This window comes from Cervus elaphus, chromosome 16 (assembly GCF_910594005.1).
Source record: "Cervus elaphus chromosome 16, mCerEla1.1, whole genome shotgun sequence".
Taxonomy (NCBI): Eukaryota; Metazoa; Chordata; class Mammalia; order Artiodactyla; family Cervidae; genus Cervus; species Cervus elaphus.
In genome coordinates, this window is record NC_057830.1 from 21,435,077 (window position 1) to 21,458,423 (window position 23,347).

The 23,347-nt window shown below is 44.0% G+C and overlaps 1 protein-coding gene across 1 annotated transcript; it reads left to right on the top strand.

Annotated features, from left to right (window-relative positions):
* Positions 1-9,991: 9,991 nt before the first annotated feature.
* On the top strand, positions 9,992-15,330 carry LOC122673067 (double homeobox protein 4C-like). Its single transcript, XM_043870654.1, has 3 exons — positions 9,992-10,113; positions 11,127-11,302; positions 14,216-15,330. The coding sequence occupies exons 1-3, from the start codon at positions 10,101-10,103 to the stop codon at positions 14,972-14,974; spliced, it is 948 nt and encodes a 315-aa protein (XP_043726589.1). The 5' UTR covers positions 9,992-10,100; the 3' UTR covers positions 14,975-15,330.
* The last annotated feature ends 8,017 nt before the right edge of the window (positions 15,331-23,347 follow it).

Sequence of the window (23,347 nt, forward strand, 5' to 3'; positions counted from 1 at the left end):
AATTATGTTTTTCTCCTTTCAGTCAAGTCTGGTTTGGTTTCACTGTATTTTAGGACTCTATTGTTAAGTGAATATGTGTGTATAATCATTTTTCTTATTGGATTGTCCTATTTATTTCCTTAAATACCTCTACAAAGTGTCTTTTGTTTCCAGTAACAGTTTTTGTCTTAAAGTCTATGTTGACTCATACCAGTATAATATAACCACTTGACTCTTTTGGTTACTATTTGCATTCTGTATCTTTTCTCATCTTTTAACTTTCTAAAGAGACTCCCTTGTATACAGCTTATAACTGGATCATGTTTTTGGGAAAATCCATTCTGTTAATCTCTCTCTTTTGATTGGAATGTCTAATTCATTAGCATTTGTTGTAATGACTTCTGAAGTAGGATTTACATCTACCAATTCATATTTATTTTCCATGTCTTTTTCATTTCTCTATTCCTCTATTATCAGCTTCTTTTGTATTAAGTAGATGTTTTCTAGTGTGTTCTGTTTCAATTCTCTTGTCATTTTGTTTACGATGTTTAGAAACATTTTTTTTCTTAATGTTTCTCTGGGTGGTAAAATTAGCATCTTAACTTAAAACAATCTAACATTTTGTTTTTGTTTTGCCTTGCATGTGACTGGCAGGATCTTAGTTCCCCAACCAGGGGTTGAACCTGTGCCCTCAGCAATGAAAGTGTGGAGTCCTAACCATTGGACTGCCAGGGAATTCCCAACAATCAATAATTTTAATTAATACTAAATTTCAGTCACATGGAAAAACTTTGTTCCTATATATCTGTGTTCCTTCCCCTCTCCTTTATGTTGTTACTATTATACGAATCAATATACACAGTGTGACCATCAATACAGATTTATAATTATTGCTTTATGCACTTGTCTTTTAAATCAAATGGGAAAAATAGAATTACACAGAGCATATATATTTATGTTGTCATTACTTATGTAGTTATCTTTACTGGTGCCATGTCGATTCCAGTTACTCTCAAGAGTCCTTTAATTTCAGCCCAAAGAACTCCTTTTAGAATTTTTTGTGGGGCAGATCTAATTCCTCCTTCATTTGTGAAGTATAGTTATGCCAGATGTAGAATTCTTGGTTGATAGTTTTTATTTTCAGCACTTTCAGTGTCACCCCACCACCTTCTGGCCGTCCTGGTTTCTAGGGAGAAATTAGCACTTAATCCCATGGACAGAGGAGTCTGGCGGGCTACAGTCCATAGGGCTGCAAAGAGTTGGGCACGACTGAATTGACAGCTGGGCATGACTGAATCGACAACGTGAATGCACATGAGGATCTCTTGTAAGTAGTGAGTGACTCCTCTCCTGCTGCTTTCTGGAGTCTCTTTTGCTTTGGCTTTCAGAATTTAACAGTGATCTCTTTCTCAGGAAATGGAAAGGCTCTTTTCATCATAGGGAGCTTCGTGGGAGCTTAGGCTATTCTGTGTACTCACTTTCTGAGACAATTTTCGAGCCCCTTGGCTTGGATAGGGTTGGGGGAAACACATGAAAAACAGAGTATAAACTCTTGACTGGTTACTCAAAATGTGGTTTGCAAGCCAACAGCACTGTCTACCCCTGGGAGCTTGCTGCGATGTAGATGCCCAGCAGCACCCTAGACCTACTGAATCAGATTCTGTATTTTTAATAAGGTCTCAAGATGACTCAGTGGTAAAGAATCTGCCTGACAATGCAGGAATTGCATGTTCGATCCCTAGGTCATGGAAATCCCCTGGAAGAGGAAATGGCAACCCACTTTAGTATTCTTGCCTGGGAAATCCCATGGACAGGGGAGGCTGGTGGGCTGCAGTCCATGGGGTCGCAGAGTCAGACAAGACTGAGAAACTGAGCCAGATGACTCGAGTGCACTCTATAAATCCCTCTTTGTGAAGAGGAGAAATGCCTACTCCAGAGCCTGCTGAGTTCCCTCAGCTGAACGAGGTGGCTGCTCTCATACACGGCCTTTTGAGGATGAAACACATAGCAGCTAATACTTTAAGATACTACTGGGAATCTTCCAGTTCCCCTCCATAGCTGCCTATCTCAGAAAATTCAGTATTTTCTCAAGTACTAAAGAGAATCAGTGGCTCTCTACCACTTTTTAATTTATTTATTTTTGGCTGTACTGGGTCTTTGTTGCTGTGTACAGGCTTTCAATGAGCAGGGGCTTCTCTTTTTGCGGAGCATGGGCTCTAGAGCTCTCAGGCTTCAGCCGTTGTGGCACATGGGCTCAGCTGCCCCAAGGCACGTGGAATCTTCCCAAACCAGGGATCAAACCCGTGTCCCCTGCATTGGCAGGCAGATTCTTAACATTGGACCAATAGGGAAGTCCTTCCCACCACTCTTAGCATCATCAAGCAATAAGTCAATAAAGCTCTATGAGTGCCCATGGTGTGCACTTCTAGAGAGAGGGCCATGGACCAAGGCTCCAACTTAGGGAAGCTGCAGTTGCTCTTGGAATATTAACATGTAGAGGCCTAGCGCAGGGGATAAAACCAAAGTGGTTGCAGTGGATTTCTCAAAGTGCTCCTCATCAGCTGAAGACTGCAACAATTGCTGAGTTTTTTCTCTTCCAATGACATATTGCTAGTACCCACTGAAGAGGGTTGCTCCAATGGTTTAATGAGAGTGTAATAAGTCATTAAGTCCTCAATAAATGTTCATCATTATTAAGTCATTACAAGCATAGTGGGTTTCACCAGCGGTGTCGTGAGAATTATATGTGAAGATACCTAGATTCAGAGAAGTTAAATCATAAGGTATTTAGGGACCCAGAATGTTGCATATAATAAGTGCTGGAGCATGAATTTGACTCCAAATCTTCTAAATCTTTTTTTTTGGGGGGGGGGGGGGTCTTTGTGTACAGTCTTTGTTAATTAAATTATTCCTCAGGACAAGAACAAAGATCATCCCCTGACAAAACTTAGGAACTATGTATGTGTGCTAAGTTGCTTCAGCTGTGTCCAACTCTTTGCAACGCTATGGACTATAGCCTGCCAGGCTCCTCTGTCCATGGGATTCTCCAGGCAAGAATACTGGAGTGGGTTGCTGTGCCCTCCTCCAGGGGATCTTCCCAACCCAGGGATCAAATCCTTGCTGTATAGAACTTTACAGAACAGAGAACAACACTTCAGCTGAGCCTGCCTGCTGACCCGCAAAGGGTGTCCTGAGTGGTTTCAACAAAGAAAAGTAAATCAGGCAGGGAAGGAAAAGTACCCATCTGAATAAAACGTCAGCTGCCATCAGGGCAAGTCTTGTGATGGTCACAGATTGAAGGCTCTGGTTTTGGAAGGTTCGAGTACAGAACAGGGGTTCCATGTGTCTTTATGGTTACACCCCAGGCTGAGATGCTATTTGGTCAATGTAACTCAAATTCTTGGCCAGCCAAATTGCGGCAACAAAGTCCCAAATGGAAGATCAAGTTGCTCTGGCAGTCATTCTTATTGGTGCTGAAGTGGTAGATGCCCCAAAGCCACTTCATCTGGAATTTCGGTAGCTTCTTCGTTCACAGAGCCTGCAGCGGTCCCGCCAGCCCCACTGGAAGGCATAGCAGCACCTTCGCCCAAATCTACTAAACCTTTTTTTTTTTTCTACTAAATCTTTTAATCTCAGATTTCTTTGTGGTTCTTTGTACTACAAATCAGCTCCATCCTGTGCTGTCTTTTCCCTTAATTAGCCCTAGCATAGCTAAGTGCCCTGTAGTCATTTTCAATGAGTTAAATTAAGGAACACCTGAATCCTTTGCTTAGCCTAGAACCAACATGGCTAAAAGCCCCTGGAGTGCCTCAGGATATCATTCATAATCCTTTGTCTGCTCAGGCTGCTCTTTCTTCCCTGTGAGCTCTGAATCAGGGAAATTTCAGGCATCAGATAAGAGCATTAATTCATTGGTCCTCATATTTTTGAAGAAAATAAAATAGCTAATGTTTAATAAGCATGTAACACATGCCAGAACCTACCGAGAGGCACTTTATATGAAAACCCAATGAGGCGGCAAATTTAGTTACTTCTGTTGTTCACATGAGAAAAAGGAAGTTTAGAGAATTTTTCTAAGTCTTTCCATTTCAGGGAGCTAGGGAAGGGAGGAACCAGATTCACAACAAAATCTATCTGACCTTCCCTGGTGGCTCAGAGGGTAAAGAATCCGCCTGCAGTGGAGGAGCTTCCACTGGATCCCTGGGCTGGGAAGATCCCCTGAAGAAGGAAATGGCCACCCACTCCAGTATTCTTGCCTGGAGAATCCCATGGACAGAGAAGCCTGGTGGGCTACAGTCTATGGGGTCACAAAGAGTCAGACATGAGGAAGCAACTAACACTAATGTCACAGGGATTGGAAGGACAGGGAGATCAGGGGGGTGGGGGAGAGGGGGAGAGAGACAAAATGAAAGTTCATGGAGTTCACTTTATAGTTTTTAGTTATTATTATTTTAAAAGATATTTATTTGGCTGGGCTGGGTCTTAGTTGTGGCATGCAGGGTCTTTAGTTGAAGCATGTGAACTCTTAGTTGTGGCATGTGGGATCTAGTTCCCTGACCAAGGATCAAACTCAGGTCCCCTGCATTGAGAACTTGGAATCTTAGCCAATGGACCACCAGGGGAGTCCCATGGAGTTCATTTTAGACAAGTGTGGTCCTGAGGGTCTGAATCGTGAAGACATTCACTAACGGACTCTTTCTGACTCCCTTTTAATCATCCTCAATCTTCATCTCCCTCTCACACGCAATCTTTTTTTTTTTTTTCCCTTTCTCTATTTCCATCTATTGCTGTTATGCTTCAAAAAAAAATTTGGCATGATTCTTGAAATACTAAGCTGAAATAATCAACAAGTATTCACAACCATGTTACAAAGTCTGCTATTTCTTATAGGAAAACATTAATTTATGAGTGATGAGTGTCTGATACACTTCAATTGAATAATAAATAAACATAATCTGGGATAGATCAACTTGTCAAATGTCTTTGGAGGTAAAGATAAACTTCCTTAAATTAAAAAAAAAATTTTTTTCCCCCTGTTATTCTCTAACGCAGTAGTCCACAGTGTTTTTTGGCACAACTGGTTTTGTGGAAGACAGTTTTTCCATAGACAAGTGTGGGGGTGAAGGGGGTGGGGTGGAAGGTGGGGGAAGGGGGTTGGGGATGGTTTCCAGATGATTCAAGTGCATTACATTTATTGTGCCCTTAATTTCTATTGTTATCACATCATCTCCACCTCAGATCATCAGGCATTAGATCCCGGGGGTTGGGGGCCTCTGCTCTAAAGGAATCTGAAGCTTTGGCCTTCTCCCATTGAGGAACGTGGAAGCTTCTTGAAGCCACAGAGGAATACTATTTGTCTTGTTCATAAATTATCTTTAGGATTTTGCCCATTATCTGGCACCTCATAGGTGCAGAGGGACTGCATAGCAATTATGGGCACAGACTCTTAATATAATGTGAGCCACATAGGTGATTTTAAATTTTATAATAACCACATTAAAAAGGTAAGAAGAAATGGGTGACATTGATTTTACTGATACATTTTATTTTGCCCAGTATGTAAAAAATGTTGTTTTGACTGTGCAATGCATATAAAAATCACTGAGCTGATGAAACAAAATTATTTTAAGGCAGGACAAGAAACATTGAACCTAAAATTTTATCTGCTGTTTGAGTCACTCTTCCCTCCCCTTCGTATGCATTGTCCATCTGCACTGTACACAGACTAGATCTCCTTAGAAGCTCTAGAAGACACACGAATGCCTGCTCACCAACAAAATAACTAACTAACTAAAAACCGCACCAATTTTCTAGTCACTGCCAGCAAGGTAACTCCTTAGGAGATAACATTCCTTTTTCAATTCTGTAAGGAGTCACGATGACTCACTACTTGCCTTGTTAGATCATGTAAACTATCGATATGTTTCCCTTACGTATAACCCTTTGTCTCAAAAGCTTATATAACTGTGCTTTGACCTCTAATGGATCTTTGAGCTCTAACGGGTGGAACAGTCCTCAGTGCTTTCTGAGAGACTGTCTTCCTGGGTTGTAATCCTCAGATTGCTTTGAATAAAATTTTCCACTTATTTCTTAGATTGGCTATTGAGTATTTTTTTCTTGGACAGAGCTGTTTCACATCGTGTGTTTTGCGCTGAGTGTCCAAAATGCAGTGTGCCGGGGCTTCCCTGGAAGTCCGGTAGTTAAGACTCCAAGCTTCCACTGCAGGAAGCATGGGTTCAGTCTCTGGTTGGGAAATTAAGATCCTGCATGCCACACCATGGGGCAAAAAAAGAATAAATAAATAAACAAGCAAACAAAACAACCCCACAATTCAGGGTGTGTTTTATAGTCACAGCACATCTCAGCTTGGACTTGCCACATTCAAGTGCCCAATAGCACATGTGGCTCAGCCACTGTATTGGTTATAAACATCCTCAGAGCCTGTTTCACAGGAGGAAAAAGGGCAGCAGTTTACTGCCCAAACTGCCTTGGATTCCAGGACTGTGCCTTTAAAGGGATTTTTGGGCTTGGCCTCTACTCTTGAAGAAATGGGGATGAGAGCAGTCATGGGGACCAATTAATACAAGGGCAGGGCTTGACCCAGAGCAGAGATCCAGATCCTTTGAGCTTTGGATGCATCCTTTTGTGGCACTGAACCATTGGTCACTTCATTTCTGCTCTGATGCACACTTTGCTATAATAACACTTGAGTGTCTCCCATTTTAAAGTATTTCTCCAAAAATCCACGTCCACACGCGTATAGAGCTCCCTCTGCTCCCCTGCAAATTCTCAGGGTTTTCCCACTCCTGCACTTCCTGTCCATCTCTCTCCTCACTGCACAGAGCTTGACACTCACCATCCCCTGCAAGTGCAATAGTCTTCTCAAACTTAGGGACAAGAAATGAAGTGAGAGGGTCAAGTGTTAAAGAGGTGGTGGTGGATGTTGGGCATTATGTGGGATAGCATGGTGTGGAGTGTTGTTGGGTTGTTGTGCGGTCATTTGGGGTCTTTTTGGGGTGGTTGTGGGATCTTGTGGGGCTGAGGGGGAGTCTTGTGGGGTCTTATGGGGCTGTGTGGGGGTGGGGAAGTACAACTGCTTGGAGCTGATGTAGCTGTTCCCTGGTGAAGGAGTGGGAACTATCGCACCCATAAGGTGGTTCCTTCTGCCCGAGGTGGACCCTCTGATGCTAAACTTTTTCAAACAGATTACATCCTTCATGGACACACAGCTGCGAAGATCATTTCTAACAAGAACTGGTGCAGATGGAGAGCCTTTCAGGATTGGAAGCATTCTGAGTTTTCAGTCTGCTACCCCTCTCTGCAGGAGCGAGACAGGCCAGCAGAACCATCCTCAGAGCAGAATAGGAGCCCAGTGCCCATGTATTTCTGAGCGTCCTGGAATGCAGAGCAGAAAGCAGGTTTCTGAGATGGAATTCTCCATGGGAGACCATCAGCAAAGCTTCATATGGCATTTTGAGGTTGTCTTTTTGACAATTTTCAACAATACTTTCCACTCTACTTTTCAACACTTGGATCTTTCCAAGTTTGCTCTTGCTATTTAAATCTTTCAGCTCAGGACAGACTTTGGTGGAAATAATTTCTTTTTTTCTGAGGCAATCCCAAATTAATTGAACGAGTTGCAAATTAATCCAGCCAGGAGAAAAACAAAACAAGTCAAATCAAAACTATGGAGCTTGAAAGAAAACATTGGATAGTGGTCAAAATGTGATCAAAAGCCTCTGGTTTGGATCACAACAAACTGTGGAAAATTCTTAAAAAGATGGGAATTTACCAGCCTCCTGAGAAACCTTACTTGCCTCCTGAGAAACCTTATGCAGGTCAAGAAATAACAGTCAGAACTCAACATGGAACAATGGACTGGTTCAAAACTGGGAAAGGAATACTTGAAAGCTATATATTGTCACCCTGCTTATTTATCATATTTGCAGAGTGAAAAGTTGCTCAGTCATGTTGACTCTTTGCAACACCATGGACTATAGCCCACCAGGCTCCTCTGTCCTTGGAATTCCACGAGCAATAATACTGGAGTGGGTAGCCATCCCCATCTCCAGAGGATCTTCCCAGCCTATGGATCGAACCACATCTCCTGCATAGGTAGGAGGATTTTTAACACTGAGTCCCCAGGGAAGCTCATCATGGGAAATGCTGGGCTGGGTCAATTACAAGCTGGAATCAAGACTGCTAGGAGAAATATGAACAACTTCAAATATGAAGATGATACCATTCTAATGCAGAAAGTGAAGAGGAACCTAAGAACTTCTTGATAAAGGTCAAAGAGGATAATGAAAAAGTTGGCTAAAAACTCAGCATTCAAAAAACTAAGACCATGGCATCTGGTTGCATCACTTCATGGCAAATAGAAGGGGAAAAAGTGGAAACAGTGACAGAGTTTCTTTTCTTGGGCTCCCAAATAACTGCAGATGGTGACTGTAGCCATGAAATTAAAAGATGCTTGCTCCTTGGAAGGAAAACTACGACAAACCTAGACAGTACGTTGAAAGGCAGAGACATCACTCTGTCGACAAAGGTCCGTCTAGTCAAAACTATGGTTTTTCCAGTAGTCATGTATGGATGTGAACTGGGGCTTCCCAGGTGGCACAGTGGTAAAGAATCTGCCTGTAAAGGCAGGACATGCAAGAGACACAGTTTCGATCTCTGGGTCAGGAAGATCCCCTGGAGTAGAAAATGGCAACCCACTCCAGTATTCTTGCCTGGGAAATTCCATGGACAGAGGAACCTGGCAGGCTACAGTCCATAGCATCACAAAGAGTTGGACATGACTGAGTACACATCCACCCACATGGATGTGAGGCTTGGACCATAACGAAAGCTGAGTGCCAAAGAGTTGATGCTTTCTAACTGCTGGAGAACACTCTTGAGAGTCCCTTGGACTGCAAGGAGATCAAACCAGTCAATCCTGAAGGAAATCAACCCTGAATATTCATTGCAAGGACTGATGCTGAGACTGAAGCTACAATACTTTGGCCACCTGATGTGAAGAGGTGGAAAAGACCCTAATGCTGAGAAAGACTGAGGGCAGGAGAAGAGGGGGCAGCAGAGGTTGAGGTGGTTATAAATAGCATCACGGACTCAATTGACAAGAAGAGTTTGAGCAAAATCCTGGAGATAGTGAAGGACAGGGAAGCCTGGTGTGCTGCAGTCCAACAGGTTGCAAAGAGTAGGATGCAATTGAGTGATTGAACAATAGCAACAACAAAATGTGATCATATCTAGTGCCCCACCCTGCTTGTTAATCACTGCAATGAGATAAGCCAAAGGTCATGCAGCTTCCCACCCCTTTCTCTCCTGGTACCTGCACCTTGGGGGCAGTTTGCAACTTATTTCCTTTCTATTTTCGTGGAATTATATTCTACTAAAATTCCCTTGAGATTTGCTCAGTCCACTGGAATTCAAGAAAAGTGGGCCCTGATACACAGCATAAATGTCTAAATCTTGACTCATCACCTATGTACTAGGTAGGCACAGCAGCAGCTTTTATAATAACATAGTTCATTTCATGATTAAAAAAAATTTTTTTTTCGTGATTGAAATGTTGATCAGAGAAAATGGATGAGGAAATTTCAGTAGCAAGTTCTGTAGTAACGGGGTAGGAAAGTGTGATTCAATCTGGCCCTGTGTTTGCTACTGGGGGACGTTTGCTTTTGGGCGACGCTTGCTGCCCTGAACCTGGGCGTATTGTGGGTGTAGAAGAGTTGCCTTTCATTCCTCAACTAATTCATCTGCCGTCGTACCCCTCAAAACCAATCACCTTGATGACGCTGTGCGGTCTGGTCTACGTTATTCTGCGACGGGGTCGGGGCAATCTCCAGTCAGGTTTCCTAAATCCTGACCCAGTGCTCAATGTCTCAGTAGCTGCGCAAAGCCCGGGGAGTCGGGCGCACTGGAAACTAGTGCTCGGCCGAGTGCGCCTGGCCACTCCCAGAACTACTTTCAGAGAAGATTGCATTAAGCGGGGGCCTTGGAAGGGGTTTAAAAGGGGCTTGACTGGGTGGGTCCCTCCAGTGCCTCTACAGGACTCCAGGAGACAGGGAGGCAGTTCTCGCCGAAGTTCCTTGCTTGTCTGGAGGCCCATCCTCATCATGTCTTCGGAGGGTGAGTCTTTGGGAGGAGGGCTCTTGTGGACTAATGCGGGAGAGTCTGGGCCGTTGGGGTATCGGCAGGGCTCACCTGGAGTGATTTGAAGTTTTCTGTTCACTGTGCCATTTAGTGCTGAGACTTGGAAAGGGGGGAAGGCTAACTAGACCAGGCCCTGAAAAAGCCTCCCTAGAGAAGGAGCTCAAGATGGTAGTAGGCACCCATCATGGTACGGTGTTTTTTTTTTCCTTAAATTCAGAAGTGTGGAGAGTTCGCTTTGCAGGATGCAGTGGTTCTAGATTGCTTTGAGGAGGGCTTAAAGGGGAAAGGGAGCCTAGCTTCTCCAGGGCCTGACAGTTTGCCCATTTTTCCTCAGGGAGTGAATTCGGTTTAGAACTGAGTCAGTGGTGAGCCCAGTTCTAATGGACTTGGGAGCCCAAAGCTAAAATTGAGGACTGGGGAGCTTGCCCTGGTTACAAGCAGAAATGTGTAGAATTCCACGATGTTTGGTTTTTCTCAGATGAGATTTCCTCGTTTTAATTTTTGACATCTCCTAATAGCTGCGTATTTTGAGTCCTCTCATAGCTGGTGGGTACATATTAGTGGGGGTCTTGACAGACACATCTGGGCATTCCCAGGCCAGTGTCTGGACCTGTGCATTGCGTTGTCATTATAATTTATATGGCAGATGCCCCAAGAATTGTTTGGGGTGCACTGACGTTTTTGGTATGGGTAAGTTGTGCAGGTGGAATCCCTGAGTTGGGAGTTGAGGGAGAGTTGGGAGCTGAGGGAGAGTCCATATTTCATGGGATTCCTCAGAGGGTGCCAGGCCAGAAGCCGAATCCCAGGAATGGGCTTGCGAGAGCTTTGCAAGGGGGCCTAAGCTTACTGCCCAGAAACAAAATTCCTTTTCTTTGGAAGGTTGCAGATTGAGCAAGTCTCAGTTCTCACACAGAGATGGAGGGGTTACAAGTGAAACTAAATGTGAGGCCTGAGGCTAAAGTCTGTTTTTCATTCTGGATCTGTTTTAGAGTCTCTTTCTGGACCTGCTCCAGAGTGTGAAGAAGGCCAGAGGCGCAGGAGAACCAAGTACGACAAAAACCAGTACAAGGTTCTTTTCGAGGCTTTCAAAAGTGACGCTTACCCCGATATTAATGTCAGAATGGCTCTGGCCGAGCAAATCAAGATTCCTGAGCCAAGAATCCAGGTAAAAATGTAAATCCTTGACAGGAGGGTGGGGCTGGGTGAGGAACCAGCCCACGTTTTAACTGCCTGTTTTTAATACTGGTTTAAAAGCCCTGCTTTGAGTTAATCCTCTTAATATTGCTGTGAGGTAGACATTATCCCCATTTATAGGAAAATAAAGGTTAGAGGTTAGTAATTTAGGTTACTACTCTGGCATGGGGTAGAGTCTAAACTGGCTTCTGTGGGTTCTATCTGTCAAATATTTACCATGTTAGAAATTGAAAACTGAGAATTTGAAAAAAAAGGGGGGGGGGAAGAAATTGAAATGGAGAAATTTCAAAATATTCACTAATTCAGTAAAAATAATAAACCTAATAATAACCTAAAAATAATAAATAGACATAATAAACCTGTGCTGCAGTCCATGAGGTCGCCAAGAGTCTTCGCGACTGAACAACAATAAACTCGTTACATTACTTTGTTAACTTTGAAGTATTTTTTAAGAAAAGCAACCATAGTCTCAAAGCCTGAAAACTGTCTTAGAGGAATGGCAGAACAAGACCCAGAAGCTGGTTTCTCCGTTCTTTGCATTCCCTTTGATGTACCAGGTCTCTGGGCCTCTGGGAATCAGAGAGAATATAGGAAGTAAGCAAAAGAGCAGAGGCAGATCACATCTGGGTGTTGTAAAGAAGATGGATTTCACAAGGACCCCCCAAAGGGGGCTGGAGGTCTCAGGGATCTTGGATCTTTTGGATCTCTGGATTACAGCTTTGGGGGCACACTGTAGTCTGTCTGATTCCTCCTCCAGGAAGTCTACTGGGATGAGTCTGGGTCCAGCCTGGGAATTTAAATTTAAATAACACCCCCTCCTCTGCCCTCTAGGTGATTGAAGTGTGAGGTCAAGTTTGAAAACTGCTGCTGCTGCTCTTAATGAAATTCAGGTCTCTGAGAGCGGAGCTGGAATACACACAGGCCGTTTAGAAAGCCTCCCAGGTGATTCTGATGTGTAGCTAGGATTGAAATCTCTGTGTCTTGACCAGCGGTTTTCAGTCCTATCTGCACTGGCAGGCAGATTCTTTATCACTAGTGCTATCTGGGAAGCCCAAACACCTTTACAGGAGACTGAGACTTGGGTTCGATCCCTGGGTTGGGAAGATCCCATGGAAAAGAGAATGGCAACCCACTTCAATATTCTTGCCTGGAGAATCCTATGGACAGAGGAGCCTGGTGGGCTATGGTCCATAGGGTCACACAGAGTTGTACATGACTGAAGCGACTTAGCAGGCAGGCAGGTACAACTTCGTGACCACTTATGGGCAGAAGCACTGGGTTCAGAAGTTCAGTAAAAAGTTCTGGGGTTCTGTTTATACTTCAGGTAGCAGCTGGAGCCAGATGGGAAACTTTGAAGTTTAAAAGCTCAGCTATGGGACATCCCTCTGGGGGCACCTGGTAGACACCCTATTAGGGCCAGAGAGTGAAAGTCGATTAGTCGTGTCCAGCTCTTTGCCACCCAGTGCCTGCCAGACTCTTCTGTCCATAGGATTTTCCAAAGGGATGACAATACTGGAGTGGATTGCCATTTGCTTCTCCAGGGGATCTTTCCTGACCCAGGGATTGAGCCCAGGTCTCTTGCATTGCAAGCAGATTCTTTACCATCTGAGCCACCTGGGAAACCCAGTTAGGGGTCAGAGAGACTGGGAAAGTTTGCTGGTTGGAGATCAGCTTAGCATTTGCAAAGGTGCCTGCCTGGAGCTGGGCTTGCCTCGGGGCCAGGGTGTGTACAGGAGAGTGCAGGATTGGAATTTGGGAATGTCCCTCCTCCCTCACCCCTTTGCAGTAAGTTTGGGCCTTTGTCCTGCAGTTTCCCTGGGGGAATTGTTTTTCCTAAGGGAAAGGGAAATGGGTGGGAATTGCCTGTGAAGTCCCTTTATTGCTCTGTTCCATCTTCAGGGCTTGCCCAGTGGCTGGGCCTATAAAGAGGCCATTGTTGTGTTCCTGGAAGGCAAAGGGGGGGCCTGGCAGAGCTGGACCAGGGTGAGGGGTGAAGAGGAGCCTCCAGGAGAAGGAGTAGCCCTGGGGGAAGTAGAACCACATCTCAAATCTAGAGGAGGCAGAGAGGAGGCCTGCCTGGGAATGGGAAGAGAAGAGGACTGCTTGTGTTGGGCAAAGGAGAGGAGGCGGGACTAACAAGTGTCTTGCTCCCAGGCCTCACCTGTCCAAGGTGAGGTCCTGAAAGGACCCACAGAGGAACTGACACTGAACTGGGGCTTGGGGTGAAAAGGGGTTTTACTCGGAGGGGTTCTGTCTTATAAACTGCAAAATGATTACCACTGTAGCTTACCTAACACCTCCATTCTATCACATAGTTAACATTTCTTTTTTTATGTCAAGAGCATTAAAGATCTACTTTCTTGGCAACTTTAAAATATTATTTACAGTTTTATTACCTGTAATCACCATGCTGTAATTAGATCTCCAGAACTTGTTAATCTTATGACCTAGTCCCATCCCCCGGCCTCCCTCTGCCTACCCCTGCCATGGGAGGAGGCTTCTTTCAAAGATAATCTGGATAAGGGGTGAATTGCAGTTGGCAGAGAAGAGAAGAGCCAGGAGTGAAAGTGCAGACAAAGATTGGAAAACAGAATGGGAGAGAAAGGGTGTGTCACTATGGCGCCTCCACACAGCGTCCTGGGTTGTGGGACGCATGCGCACATGATGCTTTGGGGAGCTTTGCCCGGAAGGTTAAGGTCGGGCCACACCTTGAATGGTTTGAATCAGCTTACCACGAATTTTACTTTTATTCTGAATTCTACCTTAAGTCACATGCTCCTTGGTGGTGATAATTACGGGACTGGGCTTAACTGGAAAATGTCTTTTGTCTCCCCATCCCTTTGACTCAGTGTCTTTTCCTTTCCCCATCTCCCTGCCCCTCTAGGTGTGGTTTCAGAACAGAAGAGCGCGAGATCCTCGCAAGAAAACAAAGAAGGAAAAGGCATGCCCCCCGGTTCCAGAACCCATTCACGGAAGAGTTGGCGCCGCAGCTCCAAGACCCAGTCACGGAGGTCTCTGTGCCCCCAGCTGCCCCTGCCAGCAGTGTCTTCTGGCGGCCCAGAGGGATGCCAGTTTATTTTCCTCAGAGCCAGAGAATGCTTCTGGTCAAGCTGGTTTTGGGGGGTATGTTGGTAACCTGGGCATGAATATGGCCTCGCATAACCTGCCGACTGCAGCTGATGAGCCTTCTGAAGACCTGCGCTGTTCTTTCTCCTCGAGCTTCAACCTCCACTATTTCTCCTCAGGCTTCAACCCCACAGTTCTCACGGCTTCCCCACAGACCTCTCCACAACCGGAAGCTGGCCGTGCAGAGACTTATGTGGCGGGCCCTGAACAGCTCCTGGCTCAAGGGAATGAGGCCCCGCAGGGATACGGGCAGTGTCCTCCCTCTGGTGAGCAGCAGCCACGGTGGAGCTGGCAGCCTTCGCCGGCTCCGAAGCCAGAGATGGAATTCGAGCGGCCACCATCCCAGAGGCTGGAGGCCGCTGTGCCCCCGTGGTCCTGTTGGTCACTTCCGCTGACTCCAGCCTCTTCATCCGCTCAGCCGCCTCTGCCCCAGGAGCCGTGTTCCCATCCTGCTCCTCAGTCCTCTCCGATGAAGGCACCTGCCAACGTCAGTAGCCGGTTCCATCCCTACCTCTGAGAACGGACCTTGGTGGGAGGCCCTGGTCACCCCAACCCTCAGCCACTGCAGCTGGGGAGCAGCACTTAAACTCCTGCTACAACAAAACAGTGGACGTAACCTAAGCAAGTATGAGTCAGGTCACAGATGAAATCAGCTAGGGCTCATCTGTACGTTTTAATAGTATGCAAAATTGAAAAAGGATTTGAAGATTTGTGTATTTGCACTGGAGAGATCTCCTAGACGTAATTTCTAAAGAAATGAAGTTGTCAGGATGGAAGGACATAAAGTGCAGGGGATATGGGCAGGCAGAGGACCTAAGGGGTTTCCTTAGATGGGAGGAAAAGGGATCTTTAGAAGTCCATCTGTCCTGCCTTTTTGTGGTTGATCAATATGAAGCACTTAAACGTTCTGTAAACCTTAGAAGGGATTGAGGGGTAGGGTGAGGGCTGATTTGTAGAAATAAACTCAATACTCACAGAATGGGACTCACTGTGGCTATTTCTGTGGCCTGGAATGGATCCCCCCAATTCTCTGCGTGCACACTGCCCACTTCCCTTGTCCAGCCAAGTGTGTTTTCCCTCTGGACTTTGAACACATCTCTGCTTCTAGGCAAACAATTTCCTGAAAGCAAGTCCCCCTCTCCCAACTCACTCTGTATGGCCAAATGCAAACTGTAGTGTAGAATGAATGGGTTTGAGTAGAGAGAGATATTGGAAGGTGAATGCAAATGCATCTCTTCTCTTCAGTTTACACAATGTAGCATGGGTCCCTCTGGTACCTACCCATCCATGCCAAGAGGGAGAGGGTGGGAAGCACAGTTGTGTGGAAGAAATCTGCTTAGCCAGGGGGACTGAGCCCTCAAGGTTGGAGAAATTGTATAAAGATGCTTCTTGTTCATGTGGCAGACTACCTTCAAGGTTACAGAGTAGCAAAAGTTAGCTTTACCCAGTTTATAAATAAGAATCTGGTGTACATCAGAGATGAACTCCAGCAGCCTTAAATTGCTCCGCACAGACTGACTTTAAGGAAAACGAGGGGTTGAGCACAGGCTGCTTGACCACAGAAATGTCCAATTACATATTTCACCTTCCTTGCTACCTTGCCAGTCTATGAAGTTACAGTACCAGCACACAAACTGTCAGGATAACTTGTAACAGTGCAGTGGCTTCTTAATGAGCCCAAATTCAAAGACTCGATCCCCTTTGTCAATATGGCGCAGGAAGGCCTCATAGCCTGAAAAACCTTAAGTTGGATCTACATTGTCAGCACCTTGGGTTTTGACGCCCGACTACTCAGGTTTCATCAGTAGACATCTTTCTAGCCTCCAACCCCATCCTTCACCCCCATTTTCCTTCCCAAATGGCAGTACCAGGTGAAGAGAGGATGAGAGTACCACCAGACCTTGGTGGAGGGCAGTCACAGGCTGCCCTGTGCCCACTGAGGGCATCAGGAAACTGCTCCTGTGTGTCTTCATCAGGGGATATGCTGAATTTCCCAGGTCTGGGCCCCAGTGGGACAGAAGCATAGCTGCATGGTAGGAGACTGAATGGCTGTCCTCTGTTCAAATGGAGCAGAAGTCTTGGCTGAACACTGACCTAAAATATAAGGCTTCTCTCTGGACCCCTGTCTTTCTGCCCCTATAGTGCTTTACAATGTATGAAATCCACATTGGAATGGGTTAATAAAGCATTAGTTGGCCCGTATATTTATCAAGTTGTAGTAGAGAAGACACTGACTCAAGAACTATTTACTCATATATGCCGTGGCAAAGCTGGCCATGGAATCTGCCTATGCTAAGATGATTGGTAAGTGATGGTCTTTCTCTGAAATTAGATTTCAGCATTTCCAAGTTTCTTGTAGGTGCAAAAGAAATAAAAGATGCTGTCTCTTGCTTTTTGTCTCTAGTTTTCCTACATTCTTTGCAGGAAATTGGTCCTCAACAAGGGCAAGTTCTTGGGAATTCCCTGGAGGTCCATTTTTTTAAGATTCAGTGCTTTAACTTCCCAGGCCTGGGTTCAGTTTCTAGTTAGGGTTCTAAAATCCAGCAAGTCACACAGTATGGCCAAAACAAAACCAAAAGCAAAACAAAAAGCAACTAAAAAAAAAAACAAAAACAAATGAAAAACATGAACAAGGCCTTTGTTGTTCAGTCACTAAGCCGTGTCTGACTCTTTGAGACCCCATGAACTATAGCACGCCAGACTCCTCTACCCTCCACTGTCTCCTGGAGTTTGCTCAAATTCATGTCCATTGAGTCAGTGATGCTATCTAACCATCTCATCCTCCACTGCCTCCTTCTCTTTTTGCTTTCAGTCTTTCCTAGCATCAGGGTCTTTTCTAATCAGTCAGCTCTTCACATAAGGTGGCCAAAGTATTGGAGCTTCAGCAAGATCTTTAGGGAATCAGTATTTGGAAGGAAATGATTTAGGATATATAACCAGGGTTCCATGCTCCTGTTCTCAGATGAGAACTCCCTACCTCCCTTCCTTTCCTCAGGCTCTTGCGTGCCTGTCTGGCAGGCAGCTGATCAGAGAAAACCTGAGGAATAAGGGAAGAGCCTGAGGTAAGACTGAGATTCAGTTCTGGCCCCACACTCTAGATGTAGAGCCTGGGCAACATTTCTTCTCTTAGAGCCTAGTTTTCTTAATTACCAGGCAGCATATGAGTGCCACTCAGGCTAAGATGATGGTTCTAAGCATAAAAATAAACACAGAAAAGAGACTGCTCTGCCATTAATACAGGATAGTGACCATGGACAAAACTCAAAATGCAAATGACATGTTGGGGGAAAAAGTGAGAGCATATACAGTGGCAGGGAAATTAATAAATTCAGATAGCGATGAATGATACCTCTCAAAAATGTTCAACATATTTAAAAAGTCATTCTAAATTTAAAAAAAAAAAGCAAAACTAAAATTAGAATTGCCATGGTATCCTTCGGTACCACTCCTGGGCATATATCCAGAGAAAACTTGCACCTCTCTGTTCATAGCAGCACTACTTACAATGGCTACGACATGGAAACAAATGTCCGTCCATAGAGGAATAGATAAAGAAGATGTGGGGACTTCCCTGGTGATCCAGTGGCTAAGACTCCGTGCACCTAATGCTTGGACCCAGGTTTGATCCCTAGTCAGGGAACTGGATCCCACATGCCACAACTAAGAGTTCTCATGCTGCAACTAAGACCTGGTATAGCCAAATAAATAAATATTAAAAAAAAAAAAAGATGTGGTACATATATATATATATATAATGGAATACTACTTAGTCATAAAAAAGAATGAAGTAATGCTATTTGCAGCAACATGGATGGATGTAGAGATTATCATCCTAAGTGAAGTAAATCAGAAAGACAAACACAATAATGATATCATCCATGTGAAATCTAAAATATGATACAAATGGGAATTCCCTGGTGGTTCAGTGGTTAAGACTTGGTGATTTCACTGCCCTGGGCCTGCATTTGATCCCTCATCTCATCAGAGAACTAAGATCTCACAAGCTATGTGTTGTGTCATGGCCAAAACAGAAAAGCTTGTCTATGAAAGAAACAGACTCACATAGAGAACAAATTTGTGGTTGCTAAGGGGAAGGGGGGTGGTAGGCAATGGATGGAGATTTTTGGGATTAGCAGATACAAACTATGCTATATACAAACTATATAGAATGAATAAACAACAAAGTCTTACTGTATAGCACAGGGAACTACATTCAATATCCTATGATAAACCATAATAGGAAAGAATATGCAAAAAGTATATATATATATACACATATAACTGAATCCCTTTCCTGTACAAGGAAAATTAAACCAACATTGTAAGTCAATTATACTTCAATAAAATAATTTTTTAAAAAGCAATACAACTTAAATTAGTGAAAAGCTATATTTTACCTCTTATATTGAATTAAAAATGAAAATATTTGCCATACACGGTCAAATATTTAAGGATATGCATAATAGAGCTTTGTTTATAATAGTAAAAATTAAAGGAATGAAAAAATAGAAAGGTTAATTATATGGATCTTCTAGCACATGAACTATTATGAACTCATTTCAGTGTCCTAAATGAAACATTTTCAACATCTGAGCTAGAACCATTTAGCTAATTAAATCTCCTATTTTACAGGGGAAGAATCTGAGCAGATAATTAGCTAAATCCCAATCTTTCTCCATTTCACCAAATCCCCCCAGCTAATTATAAATGCCTTTAAAGGCACATCAACACTGTTCAGATAAATCATAGGAAACTTCTAAATGCTATTGGGCCTGGTTTGGTTCAACATGCATAACACGTGTACAGGCTCACTCAGTAGCTCAGTCATGTCTGACTCTTTGGGACCCCAAAGACTGTAGCCCACCAGACTGCTCTGTCTAAGGGATTCTTCCAGCAAGAATACTGGAGTGGGTTGCCATTTCTTCCTCTGGGGGTGCTTCCTGATCCAGGGATGGAACTCGAGTCTCCTACATCTCCTGCATTGGCCAGCGGAGTCTCTACCACTGAGACACCTGGGAAGCTCCTCAGTACCCACTGGGGGTAGCCAAAGACATTTGCTGAGAAATGGCATCTTTGGGTTTTGTGGGCCAAACAAGACCAAGGGTGCCTCCCTCTCCTACCCCTAGGAAACACTCAGCCCCTAGAACACGTTTCACTTCTGGGAATTTCCTCTTACCTTTGCATCTTTGCAGCAGCTCTTCATTGCCTTTCAGGCCCCCTTCCTGGACAGTGGGAGACCATGACAGAGCAAAGGTAGGAGGTTGGAGGCCTGGGGCTCACACCTACATTTGTTTCCAAGGGAGACAAGAAAGGGAAAAGAAAAGAAGATGAAAACTGACCCCTAAGAAACTGACCCAAGAAACTAAGCTGTGGGGACTGCGGGTTTTCTGGGGAACGTACGTGGCAGCTGAGAGCCGTAAACACAACCCTGTAACTCCATCTGAAGTCTTAGTTTTGCATTCTGGGTCTGCCAAGTGAGACAATCTCATGAATAAAGAAAACCATTCCTGCTTACCTCACAAAGTGGAGTGTTTGAAAGAAGCTTGTGATGTAGTAAGTGCTATGTAAATGTAGGACACCTGTGCTTTTGTGCGGTGGGCTGGGAATGCCAGTTCAGAATTTGCAGAATGTTTGCAGACAACTGAGAAGTCAGCAAATAAAAAGAGTGAAGAAACATTTGCCCATAGACACAATAGCTCTCCATTTCAGAGTTCTTTCCAAGAGTTGATCCCAACCTTTTCTATCTGCTAAACCCAGACTGAAAATACATATTCCCCTTGAAGTGTTTCCTTGCTTCCAATTTCTCAACTTCTTGGAGACCTCGCGTCTGCCTGCTTCCTTTCCTCCATTCCTGGGGATCCAGATACCTCCGTGGGTTTGACCTGGAGAAGCGAGTAGAGTGTCCTCCCTGTCCCTGGCTTTTAAGTTCTTTCCTTTATTCCTTTATTTCTTTGTCTTGCAACAAAGTTCCCCACCTCACCTTCTCCCCTCGCCCTTATCTCCTTTGAGTAAAGGCTCATGCTCATAGGATTATAATCGCCATCATCCCGTCTCATTTCCACGGCTTCCCCAGTGGCTCAGTGGTAAAGAATCCACCTGTCAATGCAGGAGACTCCAGAGATTGTCAGTTCGATCCCTGGGTGGGGAAGATCCCCTTGAGGCGGAAATGGTAACCTGTTGCAGTATTCTTGCCCAGAGAATCCCAAGGACAAAGCAGTCTGGCAGGCTACAGTCCAAAGGATTGCAAAGAGTCAGACTGACCGAGCAGCTGGGCACACACTTCTCATTCCCAGAGATAGTGGGGAAGGGAACCTGGAATGGACGGATGATCAAAGCCATTGTTGTTCAGTCACTCAGTCATGTGTGACTTTTTGTGACCCCATGTGCAGCACGTCAGGCTTCCCTGTCCTTCACCATCTCCCGGAGCTTACTCAAACTCTTGTCCATTGAGACAGTGATGCCATCCAACCATCTCATTCTCTGTTACCCCTTTCTCCTCCTGCCTTCAATCTTTCCCAGAATCAGGGTCTTTTCTAATAAGTGGGCTTGTCACATCAGGTGGCCAAAGTATTGGAGCTTCAGTTTCAGCATCAATCCTTGCGATGAATATTCAGGGTTGATTTTCATTAGGGTTGACTGGTTTGATCTCCTTGCAGTCCAAGGGACTCTCAAGAGTCTTCTCCAGCCCCACAGTTCAAAAGCATCAGCACTCAGTCTTCTTTATGGTCCAGCTCTCACATCCACACACGACTACTGGAAAAAGCATAGCTTTGACTAGATGGACCTTTGTTGGTAAAGTAACGTCTCTGCTTTTTAATATGCTGTCTAGGTTTATCATAGCTTTCCTTCCAAGGAGCAAGCATCTTTTAATTTTATGCCCCAAATCTCAGTAATCAGCATGACTAATATTTTAATGTGATATTCAAAAACTATTAGTACTAATGCATTAAAAAAAGATGAAAGAAGAGTAAATAAAGATAAGCTCTCACAGTACTACTCTGAGCCACATCAGAGCCTGAGGCAAATGGGAAAATGTGCCTCCCTATCTATGTGTTTTTTTGTGTTTCCATTAATTATTTTTTTCAGAATGTTAAAATGGTTGAAAAAATATTGAGGAATTGCAAAGTAGGTTTATTCAACAAATAGCTGAGAAGTTAGTGAACAGCAGTCCTGGGGTGACATCAAAGGCAAATGTCAAAATGCTCCTGAGTGAGGATATTCTGAAAAATGAGATGAGCTTAAAAATAAAGGCATGACACCTCACACCTGTTAGAGCAGCTATTATTATAACCTCTACAAATAACAAATGTTGGTCCAGATATGGAGAAAAGCGAACACTGTCACATTGTTGGTGGGAATGCAGATTGGTGCAGTCACTGTGGAAAACAGTATGGAGGTTTCCCAAAAAACTAAAAATAGAACTACCATATGACCCAGAAATTCCACTCCTGGGTATATATTCAAAAACAAAAACACTAATTTGAAAAGAGCACGCACCCCAATGTTCATAGAAGCATTATTTATAGTTTCTAAGACCTAAGTGTTCATCAACAGATGAATGGATAAAGAAAATGTTGTTTTCATCACTCATTATCAGAGAAATGCAAATCAAAACCACAATGAGGTACCATTACACATCAGTCAGGATGGCTGCTATCCAAAAGTCTATAAGCAATAAATGCTGGAGAGGGTGTGGAGAAAAGGGAACCCTCTTACACTGTTGGTGGGAATGCAAACTAGTACAGCCGCTATGGAAAACAGTGTGGAGATTTCTTAAAAAACTGGAAATAGAACTGCCATATGACCCAGCAATCCCACTTCTGGGCATACACACTGAGGAAACCAGATCTGAAAGAGACACGTGCACCCCAATGTTCATCGCAGCACTGTTTATAATAGCTAGGACATGGAAGCAACCTAGATGCCCATCAGCAGATGAATGGATAAGGAAGCTGTGGTATATATACACCATGGAATATTACTCAGCCGTTAAAAAGAATTCATTTGAATCAGTTCTAATGAGATGGATGAAACTGGAGCCCATTATACAGAGTGAAGTAAGCCAGAAAGATAAAGAACATTACAGCATACTAACACATATATATGGAATTTAGAAAGATGGTAACAATAACCCTATATGCAAAACAGAAAAAGAGACACAGAAGTACAGAACAGACTTTTGAACTCTGTGGGAGAAGGTGAGGGTGGGATGTTTCGAGAGAACAGCATGTATATTATCTATAGTGAAACAGATCACCAGCCCAGGTGGGATGCATGAGACAAGTGCTCGGGCCTGGTGCACTGGGAAGACCCAGAGGAATCGGGTGGAGAGGGAGGTGGGAGGGGGGATCGGGATGGGGAATACATGTAACTCCATGGCTGATTCATGTCAATGTATGACAAAACCCACTGCAATGTTGTGAAGTAATTAGCCTCCAACTAATTAAAAAAAAAAAAAAAAAAGAAAAGAAAATGTTGTTTCATATATATACACTGTAATACTACCAGTCATTTAAAAAGTACTAAATTTTGCCATTTGTAGCAACATGGATGGACTTGGAGGGCATTATGCTAAGTGAAATAAGTCAGACAGAGAAACAGATATATTATATGATATCATTTATATGTATAATCTAAAAAATACAACAAACAAGTGAAAATAACATACAGGAAGCAGACTCACAGAGAACAAACTGGGGGTTACCAGTGGAGGGGAGAAGGTCAATAAGAGGTGGGGAAGAGAAGATATAAACTACTGGATGTAAAGGATAGGCTCAAGGATGTATTGTAAAACACAGGGAATATAGCCAACATTTTGGCCATAGTAACTTTGGGGAAAGTAACTTTTAAAAGTTGTATAAAAATTAAGAAACAAATTAGGAAATTCTCC